Source organism: Anolis carolinensis, chromosome 3, assembly GCF_035594765.1.
Source record: "Anolis carolinensis isolate JA03-04 chromosome 3, rAnoCar3.1.pri, whole genome shotgun sequence".
NCBI classification, from domain to species: domain Eukaryota; kingdom Metazoa; phylum Chordata; class Lepidosauria; order Squamata; family Dactyloidae; genus Anolis; species Anolis carolinensis.
Window position 1 is genome coordinate 154,761,847 of NC_085843.1, and position 27,979 is coordinate 154,789,825.

At 38.6% G+C, this 27,979-nt stretch overlaps 2 protein-coding genes across 6 annotated transcripts in view; one reads left to right on the forward strand and one right to left on the reverse strand.

Annotated features, from left to right (window-relative positions):
* Positions 1–7,829, reverse strand: part of elf1 (E74 like ETS transcription factor 1) — a 78,729-nt gene extending 70,900 nt beyond the window's left edge. For 2 of the 4 annotated variants that reach the window (XM_008106820.2, XM_062975595.1), the window contains exon 1: positions 7,690–7,801. The gene's annotated coding sequence lies outside the window, so the exon portion shown is untranslated. Of the gene's footprint in view, positions 1–4,466; positions 4,672–7,295; positions 7,500–7,689 lie in introns of those variants that run through there. The other 2 variants (XM_062975597.1, XM_062975598.1) reach the window with 2 other exon arrangements.
* Positions 7,830–7,836: 7 nt separating this feature from the next.
* wbp4 (WW domain binding protein 4) lies at positions 7,837–22,776 on the forward strand. 2 transcript variants are annotated; one of them, XM_016992263.2, is made up of 10 exons: positions 7,837–7,970; positions 10,774–10,846; positions 13,160–13,222; positions 13,510–13,633; positions 14,664–14,825; positions 15,081–15,136; positions 16,184–16,241; positions 17,113–17,270; positions 20,510–20,712; positions 22,327–22,776. In XM_016992263.2, coding segments are annotated over exons 1-10 (1,107 nt in total). In that variant the 5' UTR covers positions 7,837–7,968; the 3' UTR covers positions 22,535–22,776. The 2 variants fall into 2 exon arrangements, with proteins under 2 accessions (XP_016847752.2, XP_016847753.2); XM_016992264.2 differs by lacking the exon at positions 7,837–7,970 and having other exon boundaries at positions 10,791–10,929.
* Positions 22,777–27,979: the final 5,203 nt, after the last annotated feature.

Here is a 27,979-nt window from a genome sequence, read left to right on the forward strand (position 1 = left end):
AGGCCCTGCAGATTATACGATCAATAATGTTCAATTTCTTTAAACACACATCTGCATGTGTGAAAAGAACCAGTATCTCTAACAAGTGTTTAAATATCATTAATACAGGGTGCTTGACCAGTTTCTATTACAGCCAGGGAACAGCCAAATTTTACATCATGCAGTTAACCCTTTCCTCCTGGGTAAATCACCCAATGGGAACTTCAGCAAGATTTTAGTCTGAACTACAGTATAGAAAGTCACACATTATGATTCCAATCTTGACCAGATCCATTCTTTTTACAATTTTTTTCATGCAGCACCAAATGATATTTAATATCTAAACTTAAACTTAAACTCAAACCTCTAAACTTAAGATACCAGATTGGCCATCCAGTCCAACCTCCTGCCATGCAGGAAAATACAATCGTGTTCAACCAAAGATAGCCGTAGGATGAAGATGTTTTGTTTCATTCTAGTTTTCTGTTATGTTTGTTTGGAACAACGTGAACTCAAAAAACAGGATGACAGAAAAGCAGAGCAAGTTGTCCCAATACAGCAACTTGTCTCTTCCATTTGCACCTAACTAGTTGGTTTGCATGCCTTTTTAACCCTCAAGAGAGGGGTGGGAGAGATTATATCTGCAAGCCATGTGTTTACTAAGAAGGCTTGGCTCACAGCACACCTGGTAAGGAAGTGCAAACTTCTGCATCTATTTCAGTGCTTCCCTCTGCTGAATATAAGAACTGGAGTCTATTATTCCACAGAGTATATAAAACAATGTTGAAATGCTATGGCATAGAAGTTAGAATACTGATCTAAGACCAGAGCAACCCATTTGGAAATTAACCTGACTGGCTTTGGGCCATAGCCACAATCTGATTACCTGACCTGTTTGTCAAATTTATTGTGAAGATGAAAAGAGTGGGAGGGAATCATGTATTCCGTACTGATCTGCTTAGACAAAAAGCAGAATATTCATGATTATGGTGGTGTTAGCAGCAGCAATGTATAAATTTTCTCAGAAATATCACAGCAGTTTATAGAATTCGTAATTTCCTATTAAGTAAAACTCAGTAATAAAAATATTGGCAGTCTCTATGGCCCTTAGAAGGGTGAATAATACAGAAATTGATACCTGGACTCACCACAATAGCTCTCCCCTGGCTTAAGAAGATGAATATTTACTAGAGTGACTAATATGTTTAAAGAGAAAGAGTTATGGACACAACCTCTTGTTCCATGCCCTAGCATTAAGCTCCATGTGTTAACAGATAAGACTTTGAGTCCAATGGCTTAATGTGTAAGAAGTTCAATCACCATAAAAGCCATTGCTACAATAAACCACTGCATTTTTGTGTGTGATCAATACATGTTCAGTGTCAATCTCTGTTTTGCTAATTCCTAAATTCTTATTGCTCCAAACTGTACCTGTTAATTCTGACAGAGGAAACCTGAAGTATCTACATTTAAATGACTTGCTTTGGTTGATTTCTAACTCCAGCACGGTAATGCATCCCTCAATTTCGATAGCTGTAAACAAACAGCATATTAAGTATTCTAAACAAAAAAATTAAAGTTGACTGTTACAACAAATAACATGTTACAGGCTTCACAGATGTATACTTGAAGTAGTCTGGATTCAGAATTTTTCAGAGATCATTAAGGGGCGCATCGATACTAACCACTTAGGTCAGTTTGGATCAATTTGAGAAACACCAGCTTTTTTTTGTGAGGATGACATATCTGAAACAAGTCTGAGACCAGGAAGGTGGCTTCAAATCAGTTCCAGAATCCCCAATATTTTTTCCCATTTTCAGGGAAGATGTGCACTAGCTCTCTGAAGGCATAAGAGGCACGGGGGGGGGGGGGGGGGATATACATACTATTCTACAAACATAGAATATTATTTATACTGATAAAAACCCAATCCTTCATGGAATGTGCATCACCTATTCACATTTCAATACACATATTTAATACAGCTAAACAAATTAAATCTATCATACCTAAAGTCATTCCCTAATTTCGGCAAAATTGTAAGGCAACTTTATCAACGTTGATGGCATTTCTAGATTACATTCAGATTCAATCACCAAAGAGGGTTCACAATAAAAAAATGACCTGATCATAATACACATAAGGCAAATTATGACAGGAACAAAGTATATAGTTTAAACTTTCAGAATTTTTTTTTATACTATTAATGTAATGGCATGTAATTTTCTGCTTCTTTACCACGAAAAAGCCTGAAACACAACATTACAGACTATGCATAATCCATAATGATGGACATGTTAACTACATATAATTAACCCACATTTACCCATAAAATAAAAAACCTGAAAATTTATTAAGCATTTGAATACAAATGCATCTGATATAGCATACATTTTGACCACTGGGTGGCAGCCAGTATTTGAATGTTCAACTATCTATAGAAATAACAAGCAATGTGATAAATGGATGTGTCTCATTTTAGCAGTAAAAGATTGGGGGGGGGGGGGGGCTCAGACACCCAACTCTATTACTCCTTTCCACCTAATTTTAAGGAAGCAGTTCCTGTGCTAAACCAGTGCCTGACACCTGTAGTAAACTGGATGAGGACAAACAAATTGAAGTTTAATCCAGACAGAGATGCTTCTGGTCAGTCGAAACATAGATCTGGGAATAGGGATTCAGGCTGTGTTCGATGAAAACCTGGGCGTCCTCCTGGATTCAACTCTGAACCTGGAAGCCCAGGTATCAGCACTGTCCAGGAGTGCCTTTGCACAGTTAAAACTAGTGTGCCAACTGTACCCGTTCCTGAAGAAGTCGGACCTGGCCATGGTGGTACATGCCTTGGTTGTATCCCGGTTGGACTACTGTAATGCACTCTATGTGGGGCTGCCTTTGAAAAGTGCTCAGAAACTAGGGCTGGGTACAGGGAGCATACAACTCGACTGTTGCAACAGCTCCATTGGCTGCCAACACATATTCAGGCACAATTCAAAGCGATGATTTTGACCTACAGAGACTTTTGCGGCTCCTGTTAAGGTTATCTGAAAGACCGGATCTCTTTCTAGGAATCTAGTAGACATTTACAATCCACTGAGGAGGGCCTTCTTTTTGTCCCACCACTCACTCAAGCACATTTTGTGGGAACACATATTTTCAGTGGCTGCTCCCAGACTGCGGAACTTCCTCCCAAGAGAGACCAGCATGGTTTCATCCCTGCATGCCTTCTAGAAGCAGGTCAAGACTTTTTCTGCAAGCAGGCATTTGGAGAAAAATAAGAAGCCTATCGCTGGGGAGGTTGTTGGTGGGACTTTTGGGGGGATTGTGTATTTTAAAATGCATTTTAATTGTTTTAATTATTTTAACTGTACCTTTAACCTAACACACAGTACTATTTAATTATGTGTTTTTTTTAGTTTTTTTATTTACTTTGCTTTAAAGTGTGTGGCTGTTAGCCACTTTGGGTCCCCTTGGGGAGAAAGGTGGGGTATTAAAAGTGATTAATAATAATAATAATAATAATAATAATAATAATAATAATAATAAAATTCTGATCATCCACCTTTTTTCCATTCCTGAGCTCAATATCAGAAATGTGCCATGTTCCCAGAAGCTACAGCTATTTATTGGGGGGGGGGGGGGTGCAAGCTTCCAGATATTTTAAACTGCAGCTAAAATTCCTCATAATTGGCTAAGCTTTGAGTGGTAGTCCAGAAATAACTGAAGGCTAGATTTCACCCACTCCTGGGTTAGAGCAAGAGTGGGTGAAATCCAGCCTTCAGATGCTCCTGGACTGAGAGGCAAAAAAAATGTTCAAAACCCTCTTCTGAGTGGTTCAATACCAAAACCAGATATATATACCCCATTCTTTGTTTTGAGATGTTATCTATTCTCCTCATGTGAACTATTGTCCTTAGGTGTTTAGAATATTGAAGTGTGTCTGCTTTATCTGTTTTGAAAAAAAGTTACACACATCAAGTTGATTATTTTCCATAGGATTTGCTAAAAAGTACACCCAAGTTGAAAAGTATTGGGTGCATTGTCTCTGGATATATAAGAGCTGGCATTCAGTACTGCAGCTAGAAATTGGTCACTACAGCAGGGGCATCCAACTCATTTTCATTGAGGGTGACATCAGCCTTATGATTGTCTTCAAAGGACCATTTGCAATTAAAAGACTGTATAAATGTAACTATGTTGCCCTGGCATTTGAAGCTTCTCGGGCCACATAAAATGGTATGACAGGGGGATTCAACCCACAGGCCTTGCACTTGACAAGTGTGGCTAGAGTTATGGGTCTGTATTCAATCGTTATATGTAATCTTACTGTAAGACTCTGTAAATGCCACTCCAATCCCCTTAAGAGCCAGCACCCAGATCGGGCAATGGAGGCCTGTTCATTTTCTGATTGGGACCCAAGGATGATGACATTTCCACCTCCTCCTGCCAATGAGTGAGACTTCAACAAGGCATTATAACAGAGATCTTACTTTGGATTGTGATAGCCTCATTCAATGGGAGTAGGTCAGCATCAGAAAATGCCCATGAAACTATTCTCCTCATTCAATTGACAAGGTGGCTGAAGCTGGAATCCAATAACATTTAAATAGCCACCGTTTCCTCAGTCCTGTGCCAACCATTCCTTCCGTCCCTTCAGTCATTTGCTCCAGGCATTTCTGTGTACTTGGCTTACTTCTAGTTTTGGTGACAAAAGGAAGAAAAATGTGGTTAGAGCAAAAGATTTGCGAAAGAGTTCAGCAGCCGATGAAGAATTGCCTTCCAATACAGAAGTATATTTATATATGAACCAGTGAGCCCTCTGTGTCTAGTTTAGGAACCGCCTAGTAATCAGAAAACAACTTATTTGAAAATATAGTGCCAATACAGCCACAAAACCTAGTATTTGTCAGCACTGAGACTAGGCCAATACATTGAAATTTTATTTAGGAAATACACATAATAGCAATTATAAAACTCCCCAGGGAGTTTCCAAAGACAGTCCAAGAACTTAGGAAATACCTATAACCCCATAGTAACGTATAAAATGCAACAAAGCATCACTTGAAAGAATAACACAGTGTTTCTCAACCTGTGGGTCCCTAGATGTTTTGATTTTCAATTTCCAGAAATCCTAACAGCTGGTAAACTGGCTGGGATTTCTGGGAATTGTAAGCCAAAACACCTGGGGACCCACAGGTTGAGAACCACTGCCTTAACACAATGGAAATGGAAATGCTGAGATTGACACTTGGCTTGACACTTCTTGACCAAATGTGCCAAATGATGATAGCCATCAAATAACAGGAATAAAAGTGATCAGCAAGAAAATGCAGAAAGCAAGACTACGGCGGTACCGCTATGTCATGAAAAGAGAACCAACATCAGTAGAACAAACAACACTGCATTTTGAGATCGCAGGACAACGACCACATGGACGGTCAAAGAAACAATGGATGGCACCATCAACGAAGACATGCAATGTACTAATATGAGGATGCCCAAAACAAAGCCCTGTAGAGTGTGGAGACAACAGTCACAATGCTAACCCTTCCATTGGGAAAGTAGCTTAGAAAGAAGATGATAAAAACATTGAAAAAGTATATTAAACTACAATAACTTTGTTTTTGTGGTCTGAACGTGAAAAGGTGAAAATGGCATATTTTTGTTAAGGAAAATTACAAATGAAGTGCCTAGAGACTGAAGGAAATAATAGTATAACCCTCAACAACAAAAACAAAGTTTCTGGAGTATAATAACTCCTTCAAAGTAAGTACCACACAATTAAACAGGAAATCACACTTTCAAACTAGAAACAGAAAAACTTTTTCAAATTTTGTGTTGTCGAAGGCTTTCATGGCCAGAATCAGTGGGTTGCTGTGAGTTTTCCGGGCTCTATGGCCATGTTCCAGAAGCATTATCTCCTGATGTTTCGCCACATTTATGGCAGGCATCCTCAGAGGTTGTGAGGTCTGTTGGAAACCAGGCAAGTGGGGTTTATATATCTGTGGAATGTTCAGGCTGGGAGAAAGAACTCTTGTCTGCCTGAAGCAAGAGTAAATGTTTCAATTGACCACCTTGATTAGCACTGAATACTTACTTACTACTTACTTAGGCGATCCCTCGTAGCTCGAGGACGATTGTCTTCCATCTTGGGGGTGGGTTCTTAGGTGGCTGAAGAGACCGATTCTTGACCCGCATATTCTCCCGCAGTGAGGACATCGGTTTCCAGGTGGAAAGCGGTCCCGGTCGGGGTTAGCTTGACGCCCCTTCCTCTTGGCACGTTTCTCCCTTAAGCCCTTTGTTCGTGCCTCTTCAAACTCCGCAGCACTGCTGGTCACAGCTGACCTCCAATTAGAGTACTCAAGGGCCAGGGCTTCCCAGTTCTCAGTGTCTATGCCACAGTTTTTAAGGTTGGCTTTGAGCCCATCTTTAAATCTCTTTTCCTGCCCACCAACATTCCGTTTCCCATTCTTGAGTTCGGAGTAGAGTAACTGCTTTGGGAGACGGTGATCGGGCATTCGGACAACGTGGCCAGTCCATAGCCTTTCAGCGTCAAGGTCTAGCTGCTTACCTGCACAGGGGAATCCTTTGTTGGGGGTGTTAGCTGGTCCTGATTGATTCATGTCTGAAATTCCTTTTTTTCTGAGTGTTGTTCTTTATTTACTGTCCTTATTTTAGAGTTTTTTAATACTGGTAGCCAGATTTTGTTCATTTTCATGCTTTTCTCTTTTCTACTTGTGGATTTCAATGGCTTCTCTGTGTAGTTTGACATGGTGGTTGTCAGAAGGGTCTAGCATTTTTGTGTTCTCAAATATTATGCTGTGTCCAGGTTGGTTCATCAAGTGCTCTGCTATGGCTGACTTTTGTTTGAACCTCTGAGGATGCCTGCCATAGATGCAGGCGAAACGTCAGGAAAGAATGCTTCTGGAACATGGTCCTACAGTCCAGAAAACTCACAGCAACCTAGTTTTTCAAATTTTGTTACATAGTGTAATGAATGTGATGGTGGTCTTCCCTTGGGGAAGTTGGGAGCAGAAAAAGTACAGGTATTTCCCATTTGTTGAATCCTTTTAAACACTGACAAACAAATACGAAATTTCCCTGATTCTCTTGACACTGGGACACCCTTATTTATTCATTCGCTATCCCACCTTCCTCCATGGCTGACTCAGGACAGGCGAGAGGCCTACATGTTCCAGGATTCAAGAATGTGAGGTGGCATGAGGGGGTGACGTCTAAATTATTTATGCGTCTAAATTAACAACAAGCAAGGAGTTCAAAGTTATCATCCCCGTGATATAATATCACCTTCCCCTTACCTCCAGGACCTGAGGCGCCCCAATGCTCCCAGCTGCGGGGGGAGAGCATGGCCCAATCCTGTCAGGGCGGCAGAGTCTCTCCCAGGGACCAGGCCGGGCCTCTCTGGGGGGAGGGAGGGAGCAACTCGTGTCAGGGGGAATCCTGGGAGCGGGGTCCTGGGTGGGGCTGGCAGCCCCGAGAGCATGAGAGGGCCCAAGGAGTTCCCAAAGACAGCCTCACAACTCAGGAGACGGGAAAGCAGGCCCCCTCCCTTGGGCGTCCCCTCAGAAAGTGAAACCAACTCGTCCCTGGGCTCGCGCTCCTTTCTGGCTGAGACGGAACTCGAACCCGCAACTCTCGGGGCCCGGCGCCCCTCGCAGAAGAACTTCCCTCAAAGGCAGAACTTTTACTCACCGAACTCTCCTCTCCTCCACCAAGCGCGCTCGCTCCCCCGCCCTCACACACTCTCTCTCTTCTCCCTCCTCCTTCCTGGTTCACACGCTCGAGCTCCTCGCCGCCTCGCGCCGGGGGGAGGGAGGGACGTCAACGAGAACGCGCGGAGAAGCTTGGGCCCTTCTCGGCACCCGTACCTACACCCACGCGCGTACACACACACACACACACCCTTGTGGCGACTTTCCTGTCAGGCTCCGTTCCCCCGCGGGCTCCGGACTGACTGGGTCCCCGGAAGGCATGTAAGTGAGAAGGGGAGAGGGTCTTCCAAGAGGCCTTCCCCTTGGAAGGTCCTGTTCTTCGGTTCCCAGAAGGCCCCGCAATGCCTGCCCTTTCGCCCCATGCTCGTCGCAATTCGGTGCGGCCCTTCTCAGCGCGCGCCCTTCGGCCTCCTCAGGGACTGCCTTTGCTCGGGTGCACGCGCTTCCTTCTCGGCCCAGGCCTTCCTTGTTAGAGAGAGGGTCCACCTCCTGGGTCTGCAAATACAGCACCCTTCCACACAGCCATATAACCCAGGCCCCTTCCACACAGCTGAATAAAACCCCACATTTTCTGCTTTGAACTGGAATATATGGTAGTGTGGACTCAGCCCAGTTCAAAGTAGATATGGTGTGACTTTCTGCCTTGATATTCTGGGTTATATGGCTGTGTGGAAGGGCCCTGAAGCCCCTTCCACACAACTGAATAAAATCCCACGTTTTCTGCTTTGAACGGGAATATATGGCAGTGTGGACTCAGCCTAGTTCAAAGCAGATATTGTGGGATTTTCTGCCTTGATATTCTGGGTTATATGGCTGTGTGGAAGGGCCCTGAAGCCCCTTCCATACAACTGAATAAAATCCCACGTTTTCTGCTTTGAACGGGAATATATGGCAGTGTGGAAGGGCCTTGAGTTCACAGAACCCAGTTCAAAGCAGATATTGTGCCTTGAAAATCAGAAAATCATAATGTTTATGGACTGGAACAAAATGCAATATTATCTGACATGATGCCACAAGAATGTGAATGTATATTATTGTTGTTTTAACTGTTTATTTTAGGATGTTTAATACTTTTTATTGATGTATTTGGATTGTTGTTTACATGATTTTAATATGTTGTAAACAGCTTTGGGTCCCATGAGGGAGAAAAGCGGGATATAAATAAATATTTATTATTATTGATATTGATATTCTCAGTTATATGGTTGTGTGGAAGGGCCCTGAGTTCACATAACCCAGTTTAAAGCAGATATTGTGGAATTTTGTACCTTGATATTCTGAGTTATATGGCTGTCTGGAAGGGCCCCAGAAAATCAAGGCAGAAAATCCCAAAGTATCTGCTTTGAACTGGGGCCCCTTCCACACAGCTAAATAAAACCCCACATTTTCTGCTTTGAACTGGAATATATAGCAGTGTGGACTCAGATAGCCCAGTTCAAAGCAGATAATGTGGGATCGTTTTGCCTTGATATTCTGGGTTATATGGCTGTGGAAGGGCTCTGAGTCCACACTGCCATATATCCAGTTCAAAGCCCATAATGTGGGATTTTTTTCAACTGTGTGGAAGGAGCCACAGGCATTCCCAAACCAGGTATTTGTTTATTCTGCAGGAGGCAGCAACCAGATTTATGCAATTTCCTGCTTCTTGGCAGTGGGTTGGACTGGATGGCCCATGAGGTCTCTTCCAACTCTCAGGATTCTATGATTCTAAGATACTCTAGTGTGATGAGGGTTTCAGATGGGATGCATACTCTTTGCCAACCTTTTCAGCTCTTTTTCACAAGTAACCAAACTGTGTCTCTGAATTTTAAAAGTTACCAAATCACACATAGGACTTCACCACACTAGAGCATGGATCCACTTTAAATCCTGTTTCTGCCTCCTGCAAAATTCTGGGACTTGTTGTTTAGGGAGGGGCCTTTAAACTGCTCAGCCAGACCTCACTAAACTACAAACCCCAGAATTCTGCAGGAGGCAGAAACCGAATTTAAAGTGAATCCATGTTCTAGTGTGATGAGGCTGTAAATTAAGTTTAATAATAATGATAGCTTTATTTTATACCCTGCCACCATCTCCCCAAAGTTACTCGGGGTGGCTTACATGCGGGAGAGCATACACAAAGCCCAGAGCATACGCAAAATTTACTGGCTAAAACACAGTGAAAAACATAATAACATATAACAGATAACAGTTTAATTAAAACAATTAAAAACAGTGGAGTATATAAACATCATAAAAGTGTGTCAAATGGGTTTCATTTGTTGTTACTAAGTAGTTGTATTCTTTAGTTAATGGTTTTGGCAGCCATACCTTGAGTAGTTCTTAGCAATATTAAGCCAAGTAAATGATTATTTTTTATTCATTGATGGAAAGGGGGGGATAAGGGTAGTCTTTGCATTTTACATAGTACCTTATTAAGCCATTTTTTTGAAACAAATACTAAATATTAAATAATTATGGCTATGTAATATTTAATTATTTGAACTATTTAAATTATTTTAATTATGCTTCATGGCACAATGTGTTGTTGAAGGCTTTCATGGCTGGGATCACAGGATTGCTGTGTGTTTTCCGGGCTGTATGGTCATGTTCCAAAAGTATCCTCTCCTGACGTTTCATACACATCTATGGCAGGCATCCTCACAACCTCTGAGGATGCCTGCCATAGATGTGGGCGAAACGTCAGAAGAGAATACTTCTGGAACATGGCCATACAGCCCAGAAAACACACAACAATCCTTCATGACACACTTTGCTCTAATCAAAGCAGTCATCTTTCAGCTGTATCTAGGGAAGGAAATCTTTGTATTGGAATAAGCTCCTTCCTTGGAAGTTTTTAAGCAGAGGTTGGATTGCCATCTGTCAGAGTACTTTGATTGTGCTTTTCCTGCATGACGGGGTTGGACTAGATGGCCCATGTGGTCTCTTCCAACTCTATTATTCTATGATTCTATACTCTGTCTCAAGACTATTCTTTAATGTAAGCTGATAGCTCTTAAACAATTGTATTTCGTTTTCAAACATACAAACTGACTGATCCCATTTCTTTCTTTTATTTTTTTAGGGCTGATTACTGGAAATCACAGCCCAAGAAATTCTGTGATTACTGCAAGTGCTGGATAGCAGACAACAAGCCTGTATGACGATCTATCTACCATACTCTTAAATGAATCTGAAGTAAAGGGATTTGAGTTATATAGCTGTAGGTTGACTTTGACCAGTAAGTTAATGCAGCCTTGGAAACAAGTATATTGAGTGGTCATCCTTTCCCTTCATTGTCAGCCTGTCAGGCTTGATACAAGGGAACAAAGGTCATGCAACCCCTGTGCTCCATTGTACAGCAGGCCCTCCACTTTTACAGGACTCTCTTAAAAGTGGAAAACTCCCAAATGAAAATCACCTTTTGTTTAATCTGAGATGCAAGGCATCGCTAGGTCTGCTGGGTGTTGACCACAGAATTGTTCTAGGGACCAGGAGATTGCTAGAGAAGTTTTATTTCTTGGAGCTTTTAGATGCTCTAATATGACTCTATGGTAAATTTTGGGAAGGAGTTGACCATAGATTTGCTCTGGAGGACATAGGGATTCCTAGAGAAAACATATTCATCAAATCTGTGAATAATCAGATCCCCTCAAGTTTAAGCCTATAATGAGGAGAGTCAGATGTACTGCATTAGCACCCTCCCATCCCTGACCTGGCTTCCCAGTACCATCCCAACAAAGTTCTAGCAAACCCTAGAGCTCTATTCATCTATTTAAGAAATGTATTGAGTCAACACCTGAGGAGGGAAACTTGTTAACTCCAAGTTCTCCATCTCTTTTGTCATTCTTTTTTGATTGAGTTTAAACAAGAGAACTTGTCCTGCTCATAGCAGCTCTCCACACAGTTGGAAACCCCTTTTTTAAAGAGTTCCCAATCCTATGTGAATTGCTAAAGCTTTTGTATTCAGATTAATCATGCTCCACAAGAGGAAAGTAACAGGCCAAAGCTGGAAAGGAAGGAAGCAAATAAATAGCACTTCTGGAAACAATTGCATGGCTGTATTAGCCCAACTACAACTGCATTGATAGTTGTTGTGCACAATGTTACCTGTGCTATGTTAATATTTTCAGATACATCTGGTGAGGGGGAAAAGGACTTCCTACCCTATTTGTTTGTATTAACCACAAAAGACAACTCTGCACTTTTTCATCAGGCTTCTTGGTGGTTGTTTTTTAAAAAATGTTTTCAGGCATGGTAATTCTTATACCATATCCTTGATTGCAGGAGATGATTCTGACAATCTGAAGTTTTCATCAGATTTTATGAAGGAAACAAGTTTCTGGCCTTTGTGGTTGTGATGAACATGGGCAATGGGTGGTTGAACTGAATGTCAAAATGGAATTAAATCAGATTTTTAGCAGTCAGGAGGCCCTTGCCTTTTCCCATACCTTGGGCCAAAGCAAAGTAGACGTACATTAATGGATGCCCTGTTGTTACATTTCCATGATATAATTAAGATTCGTTGATGTTGTGTGCCTTCAAGTAATTTTTGACTTATGGTGACCCTATCATAGATTTTCTGGAGCTGAGGGTGTGTGACTGGATGAGGCTGAGTGGGAAATCAAGAGGTGGTCTACACAATCACAGTCTAGTGCTCTAATCACTATACCACACTAATGTCAACTCAGGTTTACTTGGTATAAATTCTGGCTCATCTTGACACAAAATATTGAGTCCATTTTTTCATATTTTTATCAAATCTCACACTGTGCCATTCAGCAATGCCAAAGTCCTGTCACCAAAAATACAATAATAATTCCTTCAGCTATCCTGGAATATTTCAGAATTACCTGGCTATGCCTTTCTGTCCCCCTACCCAAAACAGTATTGTTATGTCTCGAAATATTTCCTCTAAGAAAGGTGAGATAATAAATATTGTTATTTTGGGTTAATGCAGTATATACATAGCAATATAGTACTAATAGCAATGGTACGTCAGCAGTTAGTGAAGGAAATTTTACTATGCTTCTTGAAATCTAGAGAAGGAGAAACTTGTGATCCCCTTGGTAATAAATCATTTTCCCTTGTATGATTCGATCTAGCAAATACTGTTATCCTATTTCTCTGCATATTTCCTCAGCTTTGTCAGTTATGTCTAAACTGGTGTTCTTCATCTTCCTCATTTTAAAATACTATGCATCAAATGTAGCTAGTTAGTTTAGTGTTTCAGAAATTGTAATTGAAAGAAAATGGCATCTGTGATTCCCTCTCTTCATTGTGATTGTTATATTTAAATTTACATCTTGTATTTTGAAAGTTAAAATATTTTCTGTTGAATATTGGGTTCCTGGTAGGAATGCTTTTCCTTAATTAAATTTCTTTAATATTTATATTCAGTTGAAAAAAACACCATTCCAGTTTATGTTTCTGTGTGCATTAATTCACTCTCTCTGTGTGTCTTTTTAAAGAGCATTGACTTCCATGAAAGAGGAAAGAATCATAAAGAAAATGTGGCAAAGAAAATTAGCGAGGTAATATAAATAGATCCTTGTTTATCCTAAACATATTGTTCAGGATCCAACAGTGGGCTTTGGATAGTGAAATAGTGAAATCCAGTGTAAATTGGAGGGGCAGGTGCCCCATCCATTCAGCCCTGGAGTCCCAGGAAATATTCCAAAGCCATTAGAGAAGGGGTGCGGGAGCAGCAGAGATGGACTCAGGGGTGCAGGAGGAAAAGAGAGTTGCAAAACTGCTGGCAAAATATTGGGATTATTTTAAATTTCAATAATATGGAACTTAACTCCTTTTAAAATTGTAGATTAAAAAGAAAAGTTTGGAAAAGGCAAAAGAAGAGGAAAAAATGTCTAAGGAATTTGCAGCCATGGAGGAAGCTGCGATGAAGGCTTATCAGGAGGATTTAAAAAGACTTGGCGCTAAGGCAGGTAGGTTCTTTAAGGTGAATAATCAGAGCATGCTCCCTCACTGATTCTAGTGAAAGTAAACAAGTATTGTACTGCATGGCAGGGGGGTTGGACTAGAATGGTCCATGTTGTCTCTTCCAACTCTATGGTTCTACTGCTAGCCCTCTGTGTACATGGATTTAGCCATTAACAGCGTGAATGTATTCCACACACAAACAAGAAAATCCCAAAAGCAAATCTTGATTTTGACATTTTATATAAGGTACACCATTTTACTATGCCATCTTGTATAGTGGGAATTGAGCCTCCATAGATTTTGGCGTCCATGAGAAGTCTTGGAACCAAACCACAACAGAGACCAAGGGCCCACTCTATTATCTCCTCATTCAGCAGTGGTCTCAGAACATTTAAAGACATGACTGCTCACAAAATGCATGGCAGCTGTTGTATCCCACATCAGTTACTTCTAGCAACTGGCAAGGAAAAATGTCAGTCGGTATATTAATGTTAAATGATGTATTCAATCTATTGTGCCTCTGTTTTGAAAGAGTAGTTGCCATGCTTTCAAGAAAGATACATGAATCTTCCCCAACATGTAACCCTCAAATGCCTAAATCTGTTTACTACTCCCAACTAGTAAAAGGGGAAGACCCATTTAAATCAGTGGTTAAATAGCAAGTTAGAAGTTAATTCCTTTGATTAAACTGGCCTACTCTAGTTAGATTAGAAATTTGATTTAGGACCTGTTGTTTTGGTATGCAACCCTCATTACTCCCAATCTTTATGTCCAGTGTTCAGATAAGCATGGAAGTTATGGTTGAAATGTCTGGAAGATAACGAGTTGGGGAACGATGCCCTAGATGTAGACCAGGCAAGCCAACCTGGAATAGGAAGCAACTCACATTGCTATATTTCTTTCTCATCAAGGTTACTTTCAGAATTTACAACTTAACTGTTTTTAACATTTAAGTCTTCAACCATTTGCAGGATGTTCTTATCTTAAAATCAGACCATCAAAATTGTAAGTTTTTTTTTAATCTCCATGTTTCAGAATCTACTGGTCAGAGCTCAACACCAAAAAAACAGGAAGTGAAAAAAGGAAAGAAAGAAAAGAAGAAAAAACAGATTGCAGAAATTTCATCGGAAACAAATGAGTGGGTGCGGGGATTCTCTGCAGAAGGCTATGTGTATTATTACAATACATTATCAGGAGGTAAAACTGTAGTTAAGAATGTAAATTGAAATAACCAGATATCTGGAAATACATCTCCCTTCCAGGTCTAATAGATATATGTGGCCTAAGCTGGAAGTACCCAGAATGAATGGGCACAAATATTTTTTCTGAATTTTTACTCTAATGTCATCTATCATTACATAACATCCACATTTACTATATTCATACATTGGGGGGGGGGGGGAATCAGAGTGTCACAGTTTGCCAACTGATTTTTAAATTTTTATTTTTAAGAATCACAGTGGGAGAAACCAGAAGGATTTCAAGACAGTACTGAAGAATCCCAAACGGTAACATAGTATATGAGAGATCCTGTTTACGTCTCACCTCTGTGTTCTGGCATAATATAACCACTCTTCTCCCAGAGCACACTCAAACCTAAGCTTCTTTGAACTCTTAGCATCCTCCTGTTGAAGGTCTTTTACAATCCCTTTTTGTCTCTATTCCCTGAATGATTCAAGCAGCCATTAGCCAAGATTTCAGCTGTGGTTTTCAGTGGCTGCAAGAAGGAAGGAGTTGTTCCCTTAGTATTAAAAGACATGCAGGGATGGCTCACCCTTACGATCTAGCACTGCCTATCTCCCCATTGTTTTAATCTATAGTAAGAAAGATTATTAAAAAGTAGTCTCCTATTTACAAGACAATGAAAATTGGAACAGAAAAGCTTAATAATTTACATCTACTCTTACAAGCCTAGTTTATAGATTTCAAAAATTCCGGAGCTTATTCTTCCTGTTCTGATGCCAGTAATTTCTCGGGACTATGGTTTCATAACACAATATATAATTTGGGCCCCCAAAGCTGCCCTTAACTTATACATCAGGTCAAATTACACACAAGTTTATATGGTACAGTAGAGTCTCACTTATCCAAGCTAAACGGGCCGGCAGAACCTTGGATAAGCGAATATCTTGGATAATAGGGAGGGATTAAGGAAAAGCCTATTAAACATCAAATTGGGTTATAATTTTACAAATTAAGCACCAAAACATCATGTTATACAACAAATTTGACCAAAAAAAGTAGTTCAATATGCAGTAATGTTATGTTTTAATTACTGTATTTATGAATTTAGCACGAAAATATCACGACATTGACTACAAAAACGCCTTGGATAATCCAGAACCTTGGATAAGTGAGACTCTACTTTATTTGTCTTTTTTCCCCCAAAAATCAGATCAGTTTATACTTATTACATTTCTGATGAGTTAGAAAAGATATAAAATGTTTAAGTCTGTCAGGGAACTATTATTGTTTGATTACTTCCATATCATCACATAAGTGATACTTTGGTTGATCTTCATAAAACTAATAATTTTGTCTGTCTTCTTTGTCAGTGGATAGAAGGAACAAGTGACAATGGTCTTACTTATTACTACAATACAGAAACTGGAGGTAAATAACAAAGTTGGTTTTTTCAGGCTGCTTCTACTGCTGACTAAATTTCCTGCAAAGAAACTTTTCCTCTGCAGACGATGATACACAACCATTATTTGTATTTTTTCTAGACACACTTGTTGGGAAGACATAATTGGCTCCAGTTTTTGGGATTTATGTACTTACAGCATGGTGCCAGTTTATTGCATGGTGTTTCATATAGACAAATATATTCTATGTAGAAATGTTGTGATATAAAACATTCCTTAATTTATTATGTCTGAGTAAAGAGTACAACTATTGTATGGCACTTAGAACAATTTTGGTACAAGGCATAGGACCAAGTCCTTACTTCAGAGTTAAGTCTTATTTAGACATGAGGGCTCCATGTGGAAATCACTAAAGGTGTATAAATGTCTCACCTTGGATCTAGTTGGCTTTGCTTCCTTAATTGTTTTATTGGGGGGACGGTGAAGAATGGAGGCGTTTGAGTCCTGGCCTGTTACTCATATTCTTGTGTAGTTCCTGGCTCATCTTGTGATTATATCTTGGGTCTGATTTACTATTTACTTTGTAATTTTTTCTGGAAACATATTTTGAACAGTGGAATACAAATTTATAAAATGATAAGTCTCTGTTTTAAGTTGAGGCAAATAGTGTCAGTTGCAATTTAAAATAATGTTTTACAGTAGCAAAAAGGTTCTTTTGAGAAAGAAAGACTTTCTATCAAAGAAAGGGGATCTTTGGGTCCTGCTGTTAATTATTTTTATACTTTCTCAGTCTTGCTTTCATACAGTACCATTGTTATAGATTATGTCTCTGATGCTTCCCATTTACATAGCACTAAGTGATAAACATTACATAGTCTGAACTATTTTCTGTTTTTCAGCATCAACATGGGAAAAACCTGATGGTTTTGTGTCTCACTCAAAAGAGAGCAATGAAAATAAATGCCTTTCTAACAACAGCTTAGAAATAGAATCAGAAAGCGCAAATGCAAAAGAAGGTAACGAAAATGAACTACAGAAGCCAAAACAAAATTTCCAGGTAAGGTATGCCATTTTCCCAATTACCTTTTTCTTAAGGTTGTTCATTAATAAAGCTTTGTCTTTTATAAAACCATGTTTATAAAAAAAAAACCCAACGTATTTAAAAATGCAATGTGCCTAAAATCGTTAAATAATTGTGGACAGAAAAGCTGGGGGAATTTTACTGAAATGTAATGATGACTGTGCTCCTGGTTAGTTAGATTGTCTCTATATGATCATATAATTTAATGTTGCAGGTATTCCCTATCTGATTACCCTGCCTGTGAAACTATTCAGTGTTTTTTACATAGAGAGTTTATGTTGATTTTATCAGAAAACTGTAGAATTTAAGGTCATGAGTGTGTTTTCAGAAATTAGCTTCTACTTGAAAGTTTAAAAATTAAATAGGAAGTAAATGAATAAAGTTCAAATGTAGTAACTACATTCTGATGAACAAGTAGCTAAAACAGTTCTTCAACAGCTTCCATTGTATAAAGCTATCGAAGTAAAACCCATAATCTGCCCCAACCTGTAGGGATTGCTACACTGTCTGGGATGAGGTATGGAGGCAGTGTTTTACAATGGCTCTTTTTTTCTGGAGGGGGAAACACAAAACATGGGGCCATGGAATTCTTGTTTAACACTTCGGGGATCCATTTTATCCTGCGGTCTAATTACCTTATTTATTTATTTATTTATCATGTCAGAAGCGAACCGAGGGTACAAGTTGTGATGTACAGTAAAGTCTTGCTTATCCAACCTTCGCTCATCCAACATTTTGTATTATCCAACGCAGTCTGCCTTTTAGTAGTCAATGTTTTTGTAGTCAATGTTTTCAATACATTGCAATGTTTTGGTGCTAAATTCGTAAATACAGTAATTACTACATAACGCTACCGTGTATTGAACTGCTTTTTCTGTAGATTTGTTGTAAAACATGTTTTAGTGCTTAATTTGTAATATCATAACGTAAGTTGACGTTTAATAGGCTTTTCCTTAATCCCTCCTAATTATCCAACATTTTCACTTATCCAACATTCCACCAGCCCATTTATGTTGGATAAGCGAGACTCTACTGTATTTGAAAACTTTTAATTTTTTAAAAAAAACTTGGCATTATACTAAATGTCCTTTGACCAGTAGCTAGCCACTTGGAGTGCCTTTGGTGTTTCTGTAAGAAGGTCCTCCATAGTGCATGTGGCAGGGCTCAGACTGCATTGTAATAGGTGGTCTGTGGTTTGCTCTTCTCCACACTCGCATGCTCCACTTTGTAGCCCCATTTCTTAAGGTTGGCTCTGCATCTCGTGGTGCCCGGGTGCAGTCTGTTCAGCGCCTTCCAAGTTCCCCAGTCTTCTGTGTGCCCAGGAGGGAGTCTCTCATCTGGCGTCAGCCACTGATTGAGATTCTGGGTTAAACCTGCCACTGTTGGACTCCCACTTGCTGAGGTGTTCCTGCGAGAATCTCTGTAGATCTTAGAAAACTATTTCTTGATTTAAGTCGTATTAGGTATACCATACACCTCATATATATATATGATTCCACTGGGAGGTGTCCAGAGCTTAGAACAAGGATGTTAAACTCATGTTTATCGAAGACCGCATCAGCCTTAGGATTGCCTTCAATCATCAGAAAAAACTATGGATTCAAAGGGCCAACTGTAGTTATTTTTTACATAGTGGTCGGTGCTCCCAGTTTGAGTCCCCAAATGTTGGTGAATGACAATTCCCATCACTTTTGATTCTCTGCCATGCTGAGGGTAATAATAATACGAGGGTTATCCAGAAAGTTCATTACGTTTTGGAATTGAAAATAAACAAAGTATAGGAGAAAACATTTACCATATTCAATTGAAAGCCAGACCCAAATACTAGTTCTCACCATAGTCCCCATTGAAATATAGGCAGTTATCATAGCGATAAAAGTGTTTGAAAAGCCCTCCCCCTCCCCCACCCCAACATTCCCGCCTGGCTTGTGTCCTGAACCAGGCTGGCTTCCCTCCCCTCAGCTGTCAAGTGCTGCGCTCAGCTTTCCACTGATTGCTCTTTTGTTTTGCAAATGCTTGCAAGGAAGGTTTTTTGGGACAGGAAAGGTGTGCTTCTTGCAAAACCTTAGAAGAGCACCTTCCTTGCAAGCATCTGAAAAACAAAAGAGCGATCCAGGAAGATCCGTGCGGAAAGCTGAGCACAGCACTTGACAGCTGAGGGGAGGGAAGCCAGCCTAGTTCAGGACGCAAGCCAGGCGGAAATGTTGGGGGGGGGGAGGGCTTTTCAAACACTTTTATCGCTATGATAACTGCCTAGATTTCAGTTGGGACTATGGTGAGAACTAGTATTTGGGTCTGGCTTTCAATTGAATATGGTAAATGTTTTCTCCTATACTTTGTTTATTTTTAATTCCAAAATGTAATGAACTTTCTGGATAGCCCTCGTAATAATAACTTTATACCCCGCCCACCATCTCCCCGCCACCATCTCCCCACCAATTTACCAATTGAATATGGTAAATGTTTTCTCCTATACTTTGTTTATTTTTAATTCCAAAATGTAATGAACTTTCTGGATAGCCCTCGTAATAATAACTTTATACCCCGCCACCATCTCCCCGCGGGGACTCAGGGCAGCTTACAACGAGAATATGACAACAACATAGCATACAATACACATGATCCACTAAAACAATGAGATTTAAAAACAATGCAATATAAGATAAAAACAACATACTTTAAAAACCGGAACATCAAATTGTTCTGCACAGCAGAGGGTAACTAATAACATCATTCAACCAGGTCCAAGAATAGAATCAAAATGAGTAAAAAAGGAACAAGGGAACAATTTCACTTAAAGTGCTATGGAGATTGCGACCCAACAGCACTTGTGGCTCTGAGACTGGAGAAAGTTTAAAGGACATGTTAAAGTCAGATATCATATCCACAAGCCTTGCATCTAAATCCAAATCCCACTATCCTGATTGATCAGAACAAACTGCAGCCTTTGAGATGCTACTGTACCACAACTCCCATCGGCTCTAGAAATTGTACTTCGATTTTTGTACATTGAGGATTTTTTATCTGTTTTCCCAGTCTTGCGATTCAAGACATCTTGAATCGCAAGACTGGGAAACAAGTAGAATTTAAATCTCCTCCTGTATTAATCAGAACTGTTTTTAAATATTTGACATGGGGGGGAATATCTTAACATTGAACAGAAAATTGTTATTGCTCCATCTTTCACTGAATAGAGTGTTATTTTTCACATTTAGAAAAAGCCAAAAGGGGATGATAAGGTAGAGAAGAAGCCTCGCAAACCAAAAAAAAGTCCTTATGGAGATTGGCAGCAAGTGAAGCAGGAAAGCATAGATGAGGAGGATGCAGCACCTCCTCTGCTAAAGCCATCCCATGCAGCATCTCAAACAACTAAGCCTTATGGCGAATGGGAGGAAATTAAAGAAGAGGAAGACCCATAGTAAGTTCTTCTAATACTTATTTGGCAGAATTGCAGAGGAATTTAATTGAAATAATTGTATTTAAGTGGTTAAAATGTTGGATAACTGACTTAGAATAGTGGTTAATACATCCCTGGTTCAATTCTCATCTTCTCTGTTAGGATTTTATAGGTAAGCCAGTATCTATCTGACAAAAATGATATTGGTACATCTTTATAAAGGCTCAGGCTACAATTATGTACTCTGCTCAGCTTGGTGTGAATCAGTGAGACTTCTAAATAGACATTTGTTTTGTCTATTCAGGTAGAATCAACTGCATTTGCTTCCTATTCTAAGCATATCATTCAGAGCATGTTGCTTTATCTAGTTGGAAAGTAATTTCATACCTCTTTCATATCAATTGTTTTCTCCCTGCAATCCTGAAGTATACAGGGTGTGTGGACGTGGATCCATAATTTATGGATGTATGTGAGAGCATGCCATTATAGGGTCATGGTTTGAATATTGGCTATGACTTTGGAGACCAGGGTTTAGCTCCTTGCTTGGCCTTGGAAACGCACTGGATGACCTTGGGCAAGTCACACTCTCTCAACCTTAGAGGAAGGCAAGGCCAAACCCCATCTCTGAACTAATCTTGCCCAAAAAAACCCTGTAGTAGTTCCACCATAGATCAACAGAAGTAGGAAGTGACTTGAAGTCACACAAGAAGAAGTGTGTCTGTGTATTTGTGTCTGTATGCCTCTCCTTCATATATGTGGTATGCATTCAAACAAATAAACAATTTGGACAATTTTTCTGTTTTCCATAAGAATACAAATAATCACTGAAACTATGTATTTATTCAGTTGATTAAACAGAGAAATGCTATCATTTATAGCAAAAACCTTCTGCTTCTTTCTTCTTTACCAGTATAATAGGAACTAAAAAATTATAGCATTCTGGCTAATGTATATTTTAGTTCACATGTTAACCACCTGATGAAGGTGCAAGTTAAAATGCTTTTTAAATGGTAGTATAATTTTTCTCTGTGTTTTTAATCAAGTTTATGTGATAATGATAGGATCTTTCTTTCTTTCCTTTCTTTTTCTGATATGGGAAAGAAACAACATTAGGGCTGCCATCTTCAGGAGGATTATGGATATTCAGTGGTGTCAAACTTGAAGCCCTCCAGGTGTTTTGGACAAGGTGGCTGGGCCTTCTGGGAGTTGGAGGCCCCAACATCTGGAGAGTCACAAGTGTGACATCTCTGCATTAGATAATACTCTAGGAGTCATTATCTGGGGAACCAAGCTTAGTGGGGCAGTTCTTCAAGGAAAAGTAGAGCTTATCTGGTAGCATGAAAGTTATTGCCAAAACACAATTGAACAGGATAGTTTTTATCTTCTCGCTGATATCTATATACATTGCCAGTTTTATGTAATTGATTTATTTTCTGCTAGTCACTTTATTTCAGCTTGCCTCTGAGTAAAGGTTGTGCAGTATGTATGTATGTTGGGGTTTTCATTTTTGCTTTTCTACTTGCAGCACCTTGCTTATTGCAGACTTAATAAATTTATTTTACAAATTTGTAATGCAGTTTGTTGTTTTAAATAATATTTTATGTTTTTTTGTTTGTTTGTTTGTTTTGCACTCAGTGAAAAAGTTGATTTGGAGCTTCCAGACACGGAACATGACTCTCCTGCTGCTCCCGTTTTGGAAAAACCAGAGGATGCCAAGATGATATTTAAAGAAAAAACTGTTACTTCTCTTGGTGACACAGCAGAGGGCGTACCTGTTTTTAAAAAAAGGAAATTTGAAAATGGAAAATCTAGAAATATACGGCAGAGACAGAGTGATCACTGACCATTGAACCTGAAAATTTAGATGTTCCTTTGGTGGAAGGAGGGAAAGGGTGAAACAAGGACATATTTTAAACATTTTCTTTAAAAGAAATGCTTAGAAACTAAGATTTTTCTTCTTTTTTAAAAAGTGTCTGTAGTATACATTGTATTAAACATTTTATTTTTAGGTGACCCTACTTTTGTTTGCTGTAAAATTTGTTTCATTTATGTAGCCATGTAAATATAATATTTTTACATACTGTACATATGAAGTCACGTTTTTTGTCTTACAATCAATATTTTCTGTTGTGGCAATTCCTAAGTGAAAGTCAAGAGTCCTGTTGATTCTGCAAATCTTTTTGCTGTTCTTCCAAGTGTCTACCTTTTCAGTTTAGTTCACCTATTTCTTCCCAGCATCTCCTTATATGTGTCTCTACCTCATATGTGTTATTCATACTACAAATCTGAAGAATTAATCCAAGCTGTGAAAAGCCAGTAGAAAGGGAACTAGTTACAAATTTTAATACTGCTTTTTGTTACTAGAAATTAAAGGCTGTATGCATTGCGGCTAATATCACTCTGGTTGATTCCACATGTAATCAAGAGCTATAGCAACAGTTTAATATTGCTTGCTATGTAAACGATGTTTTTCCAATGCAGGGTGTAAAAAACAGTATTGTGTTTCTTAGTGCCTTCACAAGATGAGTGTAAAAGCCATGCATTATAAAGTATATGCCAGAAATGCAGCTTGAATCTCAGGTGAGGGATCTGTAGCCCTTCAAGGGGGTGGCAGTTGCTTCTCTTCCCAACATCACATTCTATTTATATAGTGCCATCGCTGTATATTGTACTCTACAAGTAAAAGAACAATAAAACAGTTCTAATTAAGCTGTGTTACAAAAGGAAAAGGGTGCTGACAGTGGATTAAGTTCAGCAGATACAGTCTGCTGCTTCTGCCTCTAAAGCCAGAACAGTGAGAGGGGCCTTTCATCTTCTCTTATTTTTATTATTTTTATTTATTTAGTATATTTATATACCGCCTTTCTCACCCCTGCGGGGACTCAAGGTGGTTTATAACATATTAATGGCAAGAATTCAATACCAACATACATATAATAAAAAATCTTAATAACTAAACACTGACATATAACTATAAATTAAAATAATTAAACCCATCAAACATAGGCGCATACCACATTTAAACAATAAGGCAAATCATTAAAATATCCTAATATAAATATTAAAAGTACATGATCCATAAATCTTGGGCCTAGGCGCATGATTGAAGTGTGCCTGCTTCATCTTAAATTACCAATTTCTATGCAGCAGTCTCTGTTGTGCTTACATCATTTTGCTATTATTCCCCTGATTCTTACTATTCTAAAGTTAACCTGAAGCCATTAACTGTGTCTCAGTAATTCAACCTCATGTGCCAGGAAGCTTTTTCAATTCCTGTACTGTTCCAATATTCTTGGCAAGGTATTGTCTTCATATGATCTTCGAGAGTTCAGTTGTATTTCTTATGATTTCTAAAGGTTTTCTATGTTGCACAAGATTGTAAGGATAAGTTTGTACTATCCCTTAACTTCTTTAGTAATCACTTTCATTATCCTTTCACTCACTTCCACAATAAGAACAAAGAAGGGAGACCCAAAGAGTTTACTCTCGACAGGAAATAAACTGCCTCTGTATCCATTAGATGGCTCAAACTAAGTTTTGACTTGAAAACTAGGGAAAGTTTCAGTTTTTCTTGAGGTCCATCTTTATTTGTTCAAATGGAATTTAAAAGATTATGGATTTCTACTTTCACATTCTTTTATGGTTATTTTCCTAGCTATGTGTTTAGAACTATTTTCCATCCAGCATCTTTTCTGCCTACAGTTTTCTTAGCTGCAGTCCCAACACATCAGCTATCTAGATTAATTGATTACATTATCTACAAATATAACACTAAGGATATCCTTCTTAATTGTTATTATTATATATACTACTTTCTAAAGATCATAATGAATGACCTTTCCTCATCATAGATTCTTATATTAAAAGCATCATTGCCCCAAGAGTGTGTGGTTTCTCTAAAACCATGTGCACAAACACATGACTGAACACTGTTTCAATCTGCTGTATTTAGCTCAGGCACCAACATAACTTTTAATCAGGATCAATTTATCAAGTGCTGGATAATTCACAGTAAATTGGTAGAGTAAAATGTCTCACCTACTACACTACCACAGGCTGTAGTAATATATTTTTACACTGCTGTATAGAAGTTGCCACCTTCAAGAGGTGCAATAGGCAATTAAATTCCATCCCTCTGCCACAATTTTGGAACATTATTTGAGCCTAATTGCTGGACCTCCACAATTAGAAAAAAGAAGAAAAAAACTAGATTCTGCTAATCTCAAGACCTCCCACATTGTTCCAGCTATCTTTCCTTTAATAGGCGGCTGATTTGTCCTACACTGCCTTTGTAAGTTGCTAGTAACTAAGACTTAATACAACAATTAAGACTTAATGTAATAAAGTGTTTGAGATATGCTTTTTAAAAGGCGTGCACTAATATGCTTTGTCACCGATACTTCTCTCCAGCGCTTTGTCTTCCTTTGTTTTTTCCACAGTGATGAAACACACAACTACATAAAACTGCTTTCATTTTTTTGAATCTTAACTAGAAATATTTTCTGCTTGCTATTCCTCATAAACCAGTTCTCACTTCCAGTTGTTTACTCAAAATTGCTTTCCATATTATTTGTTTTCCATATATATAAAACATTTTGGATTCATTTGTGATTGCTGCATTGTAAATAAAGATTACACCAGTGTATACCAGCTGTAATTGTTACATAAAGATTTCCTCAAAAAGGCAGCAAATGTGGGCATGACAGTCTGAAAATTTTACCCACCGCCCTGTGCTAATATCTTTAAATATTAAAAGACTGCCTGTCTCAATGGTGTGATCACAATATTTATCGTTGGTTCCTTGGAAAATGAGGTTGAGTAGATTATTTAAAATCTTTTTGCAGTGTTAACAAAGCTTTATTTTAGTTGACATTTTATTGCAAACAGCTGAGATCAGTAATCATTAGAATGGTCTTCGCTATTCAGTCTTACATAAGCAGCATGAAATTCATGAGATGCAACTTTGAGTCTTTTAAGAGAGGAAAAAGAATGGTATATAAATATTACAATAAAAATCATAAGTTGATAATCCAAAGAAATCCTGAAGCATATTTAAAACTAGTTAGAAAAAGTTTTGTAGATTCAGTCTACTTCATAAGATGCAACTTAATGGGGGGGGGGGGGGGGGTGTTTGAAACTTTTTTAGCGAATCATGAAAAGTAGTTTCATAATGCATAATAATTTAGAAATCAGGCTCCATCGATACACTTCAGTGGACACCCATGGGGATTTGGTTAACCAGTTAAAATTCATGAGTAAACCAGGTTCTTTTTGAAACCTGAAATTTCTCGGGGGGGGGGGGTGGACCCTAACCCCCCCCCCTTGACTACAGCCCTGAACTTAATACAGATGTGAATGAATAAGGGTTCACCTCCACCCAAAAGAGAGTGTAGTGAAATGGCACAGGCCTCTATATCATATCTGATTGCAAACAGTGTGTATCCAGTATTATTTTTAAAACAAGAAACCCTTTCTAAAGGAAGAACTTACGTCCAGGAATGCCCAGATTACTGCAAAACAATAAGCAATCTAGTTCCAAGATAAAGTACAAACTAGGAATGTATGGATACCTGGAGGATGAAGTAAAAAAAAAAACCTGTGCTTGGAGTTTCTAAAAATCCAAAAGCTTCGGACAATGCTATTCCTCTTACTCTTGGAACATATCTCCTCTAAATATGGAGTCTGTGAAGAATTTCACTTCTAATTCAAGATCCACGCCTATGATGAATTTGAAATGTGTGGGTATATAATAAATTATTATTATAACTGACAGGCTATCGTCATACTGATTCAACATAAACAGGTAAATCACTGGTTATCTTCAGTCAAAACACTTCTATTAGCCCTTGAAGCTAAAAATATTCTTCTGCGTGGAACAAAGTATATTATTGAATGAGCAGCATAACTTCAAATCATGAGTACTACCTTTGAGTTAATATGTTTTAAAATTAACTATTTTAACATGGGTTTTGTTTTAGTTACAGCCTAACAACACTTGAATGTATTGGAAGGATTGCCTTAATCTAAATAGCTTTTATTGGTTGCTGTTCATGGTATCTCAGGAATATGCAGAGTACAGTAAAGAAAGCAGTGACTGGCCTATAAGCAGGAAAAAGGTAAACCACAGTGCAAGTTTGATTGAGTTGCAGATTATAAAAGCAGATTGATGTATTATGTCTTTTGAGAGAATATTCAAATTTTTTCTTAGTTGCGAGTGTTTTCTTGTTTGTTAATTGGGGGGGGGGGGGGTTGTGCTGCTACTTCTGTTTTGAGATCATCTGTAGCTTCTATGACTATCCTGTTGCCTTTGAATATACGAAGATACAGAAAGATAGAATATAAGTCATAGCAGTTTGTGGCCCTCACTACAATTCTGTGAGTTATATTATGCTGAAAGATGTTTAGCCGAAGTTGTCCCAACAGTGATCTTACATACACAAATCAGAAGATTTGTTTCATTAAAATAAATGAGAGTAAACATGATTTGACTTGTGCTACCAGGGATAAGTAGAAATGTCAACTTGAGCACTTCTAGCTAAGCCACAAGCTAATATATATTATCTCATATTTACTTTCTTTTGTAAAAGGTAAATAAATGGACTGCAGTTACACAAGAATGAGATGGATCACCTTTTGTGATAAAAAGTAAATGCAACAAAATAAACTATGTTAGATGATCAAGTCTGAATTCCTCAGATTTAGAAAACAAAACTACGAGAAAGTGAATAAAAATATTGTGGAATACGGCTCGAAAAATATACTACTGTTATTTCTAGTGGGACAAATCCTGCATTACCATACTGACAACTTTCCTACACAAAATCAAACGTATTAGTGGCTGCTGAAACAGAATGCCAAACAAAGCCCAAGAGGTAAGTAAATAATTATCCAGACTGCTGATTTTTTCAATTACATAGTAGGGCATCTAATAAAAAGATGAGTTTTACACTGCTTATTTGCAAATCAGTGTTCTGAATGTTATAGGGATATACACACAAGAATGGCACAATATTGATGATAACATCTAACATTATATGAGTTTTAAGGTCTTTCCCATCATTTCAGCAGCTCTGAAAAGTGGGGTATCCAGTATAGCTAGTGGAAAGTAATCTGAAATGTAAGTGGTTGCTCAAGATTAATAGTGGAGGAATCTGGACCCACATCACATCTCTCTTCACATCAGAACTTTAAATAATTTTTTCCAAGCTCTGGTTCATTTTTCTGACTTTCCTGGTAATATCACTAATCTAGTATGAAAAATTAATCACTTTCAGAATGTGTCCCAGAT

What these genes read in the sequence shown, in the direction of transcription:
- wbp4 (XM_016992263.2), top strand. An exon ending in AGCCAAAACAAAATTTCCAG is followed by an intron (nt 17,271 to 20,509) that starts GTAAGGTATGCC and finishes TTTCACATTTAG; the next exon opens with AAAAAGCCAAAAGGGGATGA. An exon ending in AAAGAAGAGGAAGACCCATA is followed by an intron (nt 20,713 to 22,326) that starts GTAAGTTCTTCT and finishes TTTTGCACTCAG; the next exon opens with TGAAAAAGTTGATTTGGAGC.